This window comes from Melospiza melodia, chromosome Z, assembly GCF_035770615.1.
Source record: "Melospiza melodia melodia isolate bMelMel2 chromosome Z, bMelMel2.pri, whole genome shotgun sequence".
Classification (NCBI taxonomy): Eukaryota; Metazoa; Chordata; class Aves; order Passeriformes; family Passerellidae; genus Melospiza; species Melospiza melodia.
In genome coordinates this window covers 63,793,580-63,803,937 of record NC_086226.1, presented here as the reverse complement: position 1 = coordinate 63,803,937, position 10,358 = coordinate 63,793,580, and the positions used below count along the sequence as shown (strand labels likewise).

The window sequence follows — 10,358 nt, the reverse complement described above, 5'->3', positions numbered from 1 at the left end:
CTTCTGTGACCACATTTAATAGTCACTAGCTGGTCTTACATGTGACAGAAGCTCTGAATTGGACTTCTGGGTGGCCCTATTCTTTCCATTGAGTGATAGCATGAGAAAAAGCTGTGTACAACCCCTAGGAGGATGAAATGTCTGCAGAGCTCACAGGTGCAATGAAAACACCAGGCCAGAGGTGCATTTGTGGCCCATTTATGTTTGCGTCCAATTTGCAACATTCACGTAAAACTAGGGGACACAGCTTGCAATTTTCTGTATATGCATGTCTTCCCCCCCATCAATACATTAATTAAAGTCCTGGACATTTCTGGAGCTTTTGCTTACAGCAGTCTCCAGGACCAGCCTAGAGTGAAAAACCACTGCTACTTGAAACTGGTCAGGTAATGTTACAGTGTTCAAACACTAAAGGCCCTACATCACCAGTGCTGGCAAAGCCAAGGTCTGACCATAGCCTGAAATGCAGAAACAAGAGCTTGTTTTATAAGCTAAATTTATTTTTCAAATTTGAAATGAAAAAAAAAAATCTTTTAACAATTAAGTATTTTTTTAATGTAAGGCAAGCATACTGCATCAGTCACAGATCACATATAGTGAAGCATATGACTCAACCTCTGCTTCCCCATTTAAAGATATGAATACAGTTTCCTCAGAATTTCACATTTTGAAAGTAAATAGTTTATAGGTATGAAACCACTCACCACCAAATTCAAGATACTTCACCAACTCAAATTCAAGGTACTTCACCAACTCATGACAAAAAGGTAGCAAGTTCCAAGTAACCATCACTAGTAAATGATTCCACCACAGAACAAAAGCAGATTAAGTATTGCAAAGCAGTTCTGTCCTAAGCAAGGTAGTTGAAGAATTAATGGCTTGCAGCTGCTGCTATACAGCTCCCTTCTGGTCAAAGGGAAAACCAGCAGGCCATACGAGTGGTATTGCATTTCTCAAATGAAAAATGAGAAGCTGGGACGCAAGACCAGACCACACAAATCATGTACTGACCGTCATGCTGAAGCACAATGGTGTAAATGTAGTCAGGCAGTCAGCCTCAGCCATCTCCCAACACACCAGTGCTGGGAGAAAAATCCCAATGTAGAGGATTCTGCTTAGTACAGAAAAAAAAAGCTGCTAAAACTCCACCAGCATTTGGCTTCCTACCTGAGAAGCTCCCCCCAGGTCCAACAGAGGCATCCAAATGCTCTGCAGAATCAACTTAATATTCCAGACTTCACTCAACTTAAAATAGATGCTTTTCAGAATTTCTGAAGCATAAGTTAAACTTATTTCCACTGATTCATCTCAGATCTACTTTTCTTCCCTCCTCAATCTCTCTGGCATGCCATTTGGCCTTTCAGTTGAAAAAAGGCTCTCTTGCTCCTTAAATGGGACCTTTGTAAATATCACTATGCTTCCTTTCCTGGTACTGTCTCTTGAGAAATTAGCTTTCTCAAGAAGCCCATTTTCCCACAGAATACAGATTGCTGCAAGCCACTGCTTTATCATGACACTTTTAAGAGTTTCATCTTAAAAAAAAAAAAAAATCCATCCAGGTTGCATTTGTAGTTTTCTGTTCAGTGTAAACCTTCACTTATCTGTATTCAACTCCAACCAGAGTCCTGCTATCACACAGGTGAGGCAAATGGCAGAAAAGAGAGGAGTATCAAAAGATACAGGGCTAGAACAATTCAAAGTGTAGACAAAATTTTGATAATTCACTGTATTCTTAACAGAAAAGGGAAGCTGGAAAGTGGCAGACTGGTCTTGTATTTGGCAGAACTCCAAATTAATCTAGGTTAAGTGAAATGGAGAAGAGAGGATCATGGCATTTCCTAGGCACAATGCTATACAATTTCTAACAAAATCTTCATAATTTATATCCCCTTTGCTTCTGAAACTTCCTGCTAACAAGAACCTGAAAATTCTATCCTGTTTGTACCCTCATAATTACACCCCTTTCTTCTAATCTACCATGCTGCTATTCTCAAACACATTGCATGGTAGTACATTGAGAAATATGGAATGGAGTGCTTTGGTTTAGTACTTCACTTTTTTTACGTGATTTTCCACTGCTTGCTCAGTGATGGTTTCATCTTCTTCAATAGTTCTTTTAACCTTCTGGCCCACCAGGTCAAAGATGCATTCTGGAGGAAATCCCTTTGGCTCTCCCACCTTCACCGTCAGCATGTCAAGTGTCAACACTGCACCTTCAGGAATTGCCACTTTTGCCACTACCGACTTTCCCAGCTACAGGGAGGAGGAAAAAAACAATGTTGAAGTTAAATACATTGCTAGCTTAGTATGACATAAAAGGATAAAAAATGTTCTGCAGTTATTTTAGAACAGGTTGTGTAGAACTGCCTTCTCCACTACTTATTCCAAACAAAGATTAATTTAGCATGGTTACTCTCACTCTAACTAGGCTGCCAGGAACATGCGGATGTTTTCTGAAACTGGACAGTGGCTCACTGGAATTTTTCAAAATCACAATGGAGGGAACCTGATTAGAATGACTGGCATTTTAGCTTAGTGCAAAAGCAGCTAATATAAAATCATAGAGGTATTATTCCTATTACAATTGCCAAGTACCTGGCACTGGTGAGGCCACACCTCAAATCCTGTGTCCAGTTCTGGACCCCTTATTCAGGAAGGACATTGAAATGCTGGAGTGAATCCAGAGAAAGGCCACAAAGCTGGTGAAAGGTCTGGAGCACAAGTCCTTTGAAAAGTGGCTGAGGGAGCTGGGGCGTGCTTAGCCTGGAGAAAAGGAAGCTCAGAGGGGGCTTTATCACTGTCTACAGCTCCATGAAAGGATGCTGTAGTCAGCTGAGTGGTCTCTTCTCCCAGGCAGCAAATGACAGAAAAAGAGGAAATGGCCTCAAGCTGTGCCAGGGGAGGGTTAGACTAGATATTAGGAAAAATTTCTTCTCTAAAAGGGTGATCAAGCACTCAAACAGTCTAGAACATGGAAGCAGTTGAGACATGATTCCTGGAGTTATTTAAAATGTGTAGACATGGCACTTAGGAACATACATTAGTGGTTGAGCTTGGCAGTGTTAGGTTGGACTAAATGACCTCATGGGTCTTTTCCAACTTAAATGATTCCAGGCTGTTACTCAACTTAGTTAACCACTGGATGATAAACACAGACCTCTATTATAATCAAAACTGCCAACATTATGCAGTGTGAAATTTTTTAAGTGTAGAGGCAGAAATGCTACTGCAATAAACAATTCACAACCTATTTTTCTGAATACAGAGTTATTAGCTATAGGTCTAAATTAGTTGCAGGTTTACACAAACTAAAATCAAAAGTTACCTTTTCATTGCAAGCCATTTCACAGGGCAAGAGCTGTTTGATTGGAGAACCCATTGCTTTTTCCACAGTACGGATGGCTTTCACTAAGTCTGCCAGCTCATCTGGCTCCAGAGATGCTTGGTGGTCGCTTCCTTTCCATGTTTTGTTGAGAGTCACGTGCCGTTCCAGTACTTTAGCACCCATAGCAACAGCTGCCACTGAAATGGCTATGCCAGTTTCATGCCCCGAATAGCCAATGGGGATATCAGGAAAAGCTGACTGGTATGCCTTGAATCACAACAGAGTTGGTCTGAATTACCAAGGCAGCAGTTTCAAAAACAAAGCAAATTTAACAGTGATAACTGCAGTGGACAAATACTGTGCCATAAACAAGTAGTTGGATATGCAGAGAATGCAACCTTTTAAATTCAACAAGTTACACTGCATTACCAATCACCACATTCCAAATCTGACTAATATTATCAATATCGACAAGGAAGCATGTTCTCTTCTACAATTTACATTTCTCGTTTTAATACACTTCTACTATTCAAGGTCTTCAAGGCCTGTATTAGCCTAAGTAACAGTAATAGTATCCTATTTTTATCCAAGAAGCCACTGGATTGGTTAAACTTAATCTGTATCCAAAACAGATTTCTTCAACATTGTATTTAAAATCTGAAGCAACCTTTTAATCTAAGCACAGAGAACAGTCACCAAGTCCTAAAAGCACTTAAATGCAGCCATGTGTCATTCTATTAAAAATAATATACTATGTGTATAGCATGTTATAGATCTAAGGTAGTGCTTGAACACTGGCCAGTTTGGGAAAACTTTCTTACATCACTATTTGGCATACACAAGTAAAATTTCAAATTAAGGAAACTATTGAATCAATTTTCTTCATGGCTCTGATAGTCACATGAAACTTTTTAAACAAAGTTTCTGGTCTAGCTTCCTATTTAGAATTACATTCTCATTTCATGCACCTTCTAAAATGATAACAGTCTACATGATTTTTCTTAGCACTAAAAACCACAAGGTTAACCTGATAACCATGTCATGTTTTCCTCTGTTGAACTGTGAATACTCCAGCAATATCCTTTATCATATTCCTCAAAGATGAGTTCTGCTAAAAAAGGACCCGGTGGATCTTTTAACTTCAGTGTGAATTAGAGGTACGTGACACATCCTGTAACTTCTCAGAAGCAAATTCCAGCACGCCTTAAGAGCTGGAAGTGTATCTCAGCAAAAGCACAGAACCCTTCTCTGCCAGCCCACCCACAGCACGCTCTGGGTTACTCACTGACCGATATAACACGGAGATTGACGTCCTCTGGCTGAAGTGGGTATGCGCTGGTGCACTGCAGGAAGCAGAAGTTTGGATTTATGGGCTTCACAATCTGATAAACCTGATGCATTGTGCTCATCGACTGCATCCCACTGGAAATCACCATTGGGCGACCTAGCCATTGGAAAATATCCACATCCTATGTCAACAAGAAAGCTACCCAAGATTAAATAAAATTCTTTAAAGTAAATTATTTCAGTAAAACTAGAAAAGAACTCTGGATAAAACTTTTTTTTTTTTCAAAGTCTGAAATATAAAGAAACTTCAGATTGTTTTCCCAAAAATCAACTGGAGAAAAATGTAATAACTGAGCTACTGAGAAACTGTGATGGTCACCAAGATGGATCAAAGAAAATGCTTACCTTTCTTTGCAGTCTTTTCCAAATATGGAAAATTATTTGTATCTCCTGATCCTACTTTGAAAAATGGAACATCCAGTTCATGTAGAAATTCCACAGCCATCTACAAGGAAAAGAAATCATGCTTTAACACTCCATTTCAGCTGGATCAAGGGATCAAGAACTACTGTTCTTGGAAATAAACAACTGTTTAACACAACAAACCCAAAGCTTAATTAAACAGGTGGGTATTATACAGTATCATACACAAAAAACCCTGCTCCTGAAGTAGCATTTGCTATCTTGACAATATTAGCATCTGATTTCCCTCCAGGTGGAGTGTAATTATGATGCCTTCTTTCATACTTCTGTTTTAGTGTGACTGGGATCATGGTCTCAAGGCAGTCTCTGGTCTCACCAGCTGTACAGTCTGCTGCTTAGTACAAGCAAGCAGAGCTCCATCTCAGCTTGCAGATGAACCTGTGTATCACAACATTCTTGATTTTTTCTCTCTTTTTTGAACACTACCAGAGAGAGCAACTACCTGCAGATGGAAGCCTGCCTGTTGAAGAAGAAATGTGATAAAAGCATGCACAGAGTTTTCCTGCCACATGTGTCCTGCAGGTCAGAAAGATTAAGCTACAGAGTGTTTAAAACTACAGATAGTAGAACAGACTCATCACACTGAAAACTTGTATGAGCATATTAAATAAGCACCAGGAAAAAAACCCAAAAGTGCCCAAAAAGGGAAATCCAAAATTAATTTGCTTTTAGGGAAGATACTAGACAATAAAATATGCCAAAGCAAAGACTATAAAACCGTTTATTTAAATGCTAATTATACTCCGCCTTTCTCTAAAAATATGCCAAACAATTCAAGAATTATTAGAGGCTTCCTGAAAATGGGTATGTAAGTGGCCTTTTAAAAATTAGTACTTTATTGGAAGAATATTTAAATTCCAAATCTATCACAGGAGGTATTTGAATCCTCCATTCACCTCTGGGGAAAATAATGAAACAGTTACCTTTGCCCTTGTTGACCACCCACAAATACTTTTCATTTCTTCAACTCTTTTCTTGTTGCAGTTACATTTACTTAATGCCAGAGAAAGAATGCTAATGTCCACAAAGATAATAAAGTCTTATTCAATCTAATTTTTCTACCATCAGTATGATGGAGATTAAATTTCTCATAGCTGCTATGTATAACATCTCTCTGTTCACTATTTAATATAGTTTATTCAGATGTATTGTGCATAAAGACAATGGGTAATCTATTGACACAGATCTTATCTCAGGAGATGGCAAAAATTAAATTTGACAGGTAGACCTTGCATCTAAGGCCACTCTTCATTAGGTAAATATCTCTTGAAAATTAGCAGCTCTTCTTTAAGAGATTCAAGAACCAGGAAGTAATTTCAAATAACAAAAATGACGTTAAAGGGAGTGGTTCAATGAGATCCTGTTTTGTCTCCGGTACACACCAGAACAGAATAAATAAAAAAGTTATTCAAAGACTTTTTTATTTATTTCACACATCACTTAAATAATTTCCTCATATAGTTAATCACACAATTTAACCTCTTTGATGTATCTGGACCTCCGGAGATTATGTTAAATTTACAGAAGTTAATGTATAAAAACTTTCAGAAGTTAATGCATTCTTAAAGAGTTTTTATGTCAACGTATGCAATATTTTAAGTTCCAAACCCCTGTCTTGCAGAAATGCCACCAGAAATAATAGGGTGTAATGCAATTACTGCTCAAAAAGAAGGCACAAACATATATCACTTCTGTTAATTAGCTAATAAAGCCACATACAAAAGAGCACAGCAGAGAAAAAGAGGGATCCCAGCAGCAGAAAGTGATCTTAGCTGCTGCCTATAAAAATTGTTCTATGTTGTACTACAGCCTTTAGAAACCAGAGGTTTTAACATCAAAGAAGGAATGTGGGGGTTTTCTTCTCCCCAAAGGCACGTGGGTCTTTTAAGATCCCAGATACAGAAGTCCGAGATTCATGTGTTCATGTACTCCTTTCTTGAAGGAATGCATGCTGTTCAGCGAGTCTTCTAGATGTGAAGAGAGCAATAAAAGAAACATCACCACACTCTCTTTTCACAGATATATTTCTGAATCCATGGCACTGAGCTAGTGCCATATACACACAGCATATTTGTCTATCATCAGATGAAGAGAGAGACAAATTGTGAGAAATAACACTCATGTATCAGGAATTGTCTCTGATTGCAAGAGTGAGACACTGAATAGATTGCCTTAAAACAGTAAGTAAATCAGGTTTGTCCTATCCTGGATATATCTACTTCCAGAAAGCCAGGGACATGGTTCTGCTGGCCATATGCAGGAGTGGCTAGCTTACATCTGGTAGGGTCTCTTTCCATTCGGTTCTGTCTTTTCTAGGCCACAAAGAAAAATAAATCTGTAACCTCTCATCTGTACTGAAGTTCAAGTGTTACCTGACCTTTACAGCTTACACATATGAACTGTATGTTGCATTTGTTAATACTGTCACTACCATTATTCTGAGGCAAATGACATGCAACAGCTACAAGTACACAAGTCTAAGGGGGAACAGCAGCAGGAGTTTCATGGAGTTGTGAAGCTGGTGATTGACTGTTCAAGAGCCCACTGGCAAAAATCAGTAAATGATTCAGCAGTAACAGGACAAGGTGTGAGCCACTCCATGAGATTTGTAAAAGAAATAGGGGCATAAAACTCCTACTGCTTAGAAACACCACAAGGGTCTAGTAAACAACAAGGAGGGCAGAAAAAAAGAGGGAAATAATGGGGATTAGATCAAGAAAAGAATCTGTTTTAAATATAGAAAGAAGTTTGATAAGCTTGAAAACAATATACCAGACAACACTGGAGAGCAGTCTGATTGCCATCTTGATCTGTACTCTCAAAGCCTCAATTGTTTATGAAGGTCAAAATGAAGCCTTGTCCCTAATACTATTTACTCTGATAAGTATCTCAACACATGGCAAGTCTTCCAAAATATTCAGCCAACTACTGCAGGAACACAGGTGAACTGGCAAATTACTCTAAGTGTCTCAGTTAAGAAATCGATTGTCTGTATATTCTTTTTCTGTAAAAACTATCACATCTAAGTAATACCCAACAGACACAACAGCCAGACTCCCTTTGTCATTCTAGTATGGTTTACATACCTCATCCATGCCAGAAGCTGTGAAGAAAATGCCAATCTCCTCTGCATACTTCTTCAGCTCTCTATACTGGTCATGACTGAACTCCAAGTGGCGCTTGTGTTCCCCATAAGTCTTTCCCCAGGAGTGTTCAGAGGTGTAGGGCCTTTCTAAGGCTTTCTTGTTGAACTTGTACTCCAGTTCACTCTTCTGGAACTTAGCACAGTCTGCTCCGCAGTCCTGCAAAACAAGCTGGTGCACACTGAGTGGAACTGCAAGTGAACCTGCACTCACCTAGCTCTGAATGCAAGGAGTGAGTAACTGATGTGCTCATCTGTTGTGGAGTTTTCACATTATCATCACAGCAATCACAGAAACGGTAATGAACACAGAGTGACTGTGGACCTACACATGTATGAACCCTTCTATTTCAGAGTCATGATACACTTAGTAGAGCAGCAGTTCAGAGAAACCATATTAAACCTACAAAACTACTTAGCGATGCATGTTGCTTATTCGAAGAGTTGACTTCTGTGGTGTTGTTCCCAGATTAGCTGTCACTGATAATGTTACATTAAAAAAGGACACAGGATTCTATGGAACAAGGAGTATGAGTCTGAAATTCATTGCATCATCAAGGCTGGAAGAAACTTTTAAGATCATCCAGTCCAACCATCCACCCAGCATCACCAGAGTTATCCCTAGATCATGTCACCACCACCAGACACTCTTGAAAAACTCCAGGAAGAATAATTAATTTGAAGGAATAATTCATATGAAGTCACACAGTAAAGACAAATCCTCATTAGACTGGTCTCCACTTTCAGCCCAGTCACATAACTGAATACACCATGTCCTGAGCTGTGATGATGTGTGGTTTTCTATCTAATGGATATCACATCAAATTTGAAAGCAGTTTGGCTGTCTTACTGGATGACACAAGCTTTACTGCAATAAAGCCCTGATGTCAACCAAGTCAAACTGGAGGTTCATCAGAGATGGTTCAGCAGATTAATGGTTCAGATACTTCCTAAATTCCCCGTAAGCTCATGCCCCAGCTGCGGGGCTGCAGCCATGACAAAAGATCACAGAATGAATTAGTTGGAAAAGACCTCTGAGATCATCGAGGCCTTGAGGTGACTGAGCTCCACGTTGTCAAATAGACCACCAAGTGCCACGTCCAGTCTTTCCTTAAACACCTCCACGGACAGCGACTCCACCACCTCCCTGGGCAGCCCACTGCGATGTCTGTTCGGCCTCTCCGAGAAATTCTTCCTGATGGCCAGTCTTAACCTCTGTGGCACAGCTTGAGGCCACGTCGTCTCATCCTGTCACTAGCGGCCTGGCAGAAGAGGCCGAGCCCCACCTGGCCACACGCTCCTCTCAGGGAGTTGTAGAGAGTGATCATGTCACCCCTGAGCCTCCTTTTCTCCAGGCTGAAGAACCACAGCTCCCTCAGCCGCTCCTCACTGGACAAGCACTCCAGACCCTTAATCAAAGTCAAATGCAAGGGTCCCCCTGCAGACAATCTGTGTCTGGAATAAACCCAGGCCGCGCTCCGGCGCTCTCCCTCACCCGCCTCCCCCCCGCGCACCTTGACCATGCGGATCATGCGCTTGGCGATGTCCAGGTCGCCCTGGTGGTTCTGCCCGATCTCGGCGATGATGAAGCAGGGCTGGTCGCCGCCGACGCACCGCCCGGGGCACAGCTCGAACTCGCGAGCCATGGCGAGATGGCGACAGCCCAACAGCCCGCCCGCGACTGCGCCGCCGCTCCCGGCCCCGCCGCGCCTCTTTACATCCGCACCAATGGGCGCCGCCATTCCGGGCCCGGCCGCGCCTTCTCCCCGCCGCACCAATGGGCGCCGCCATTCCCGGTCTGACCGCGCCTTCTCCCGGCCGCACCCGCCAGCGGCACCAATGGGCGCCGTCATTCCCGGTCCGGCCGCGCCCGCCAGCGGCGCCGCCGACGGGCGCGGACTCCCTCCCCCAGGGCCGACTGCCCGCCGGCCGGGGATGCTGCCGCGCCGCGCCCTCAGCGCTTCCCGCAGGGACACGGGCACCGTCGCCACGGCAGCGGCTTCTCGCGAAGCACGCACTAGCTGGGTGCTCCACCCAAGAGACGTTTAAAATCTTCCAGGGATGGTGACTCCACCACCTCCCGGAAAACATATTCCAGTGCCTGACCTCCCTGAGAGTGAC

General features: G+C 41.9%; 1 protein-coding gene across 1 annotated transcript; it reads right to left on the bottom strand.

The window, feature by feature from the left end:
• Window positions 1-479: 479 nt before the first annotated feature.
• On the bottom strand, window positions 480-9,921 carry NANS (N-acetylneuraminate synthase). Its single transcript, XM_063179648.1, has 6 exons — window positions 9,752-9,921; window positions 8,182-8,397; window positions 5,018-5,117; window positions 4,615-4,769; window positions 3,326-3,592; window positions 480-2,253 (listed from the first exon to the last, which is right to left on the bottom strand). The coding sequence occupies exons 1-6, from the start codon at window positions 9,881-9,883 to the stop codon at window positions 2,044-2,046; spliced, it is 1,080 nt and encodes a 359-aa protein (XP_063035718.1). The 5' UTR covers window positions 9,884-9,921; the 3' UTR covers window positions 480-2,043.
• Window positions 9,922-10,358: the final 437 nt, after the last annotated feature.

Bases quoted from the DNA above. Each gene is read 5' to 3' on its own strand.
- NANS (XM_063179648.1), bottom strand. From the start codon at position 9,883: ATGGCTCGCGAGTTCGAGCTGTGCCCCGGGCGGTGCGTCGGCGGCGAC. The intron at 8,398-9,751 runs GTGCGCGGGGGG...CTTGTTTTGCAG, and splicing joins GCATGATCCGCATGGTCAAG to GACTGCGGAGCAGACTGTGC. The intron at 4,770-5,017 runs GTAAGCATTTTC...TCCAATGGCTAG, and splicing joins GGAAAAGACTGCAAAGAAAG to GTCGCCCAATGGTGATTTCC.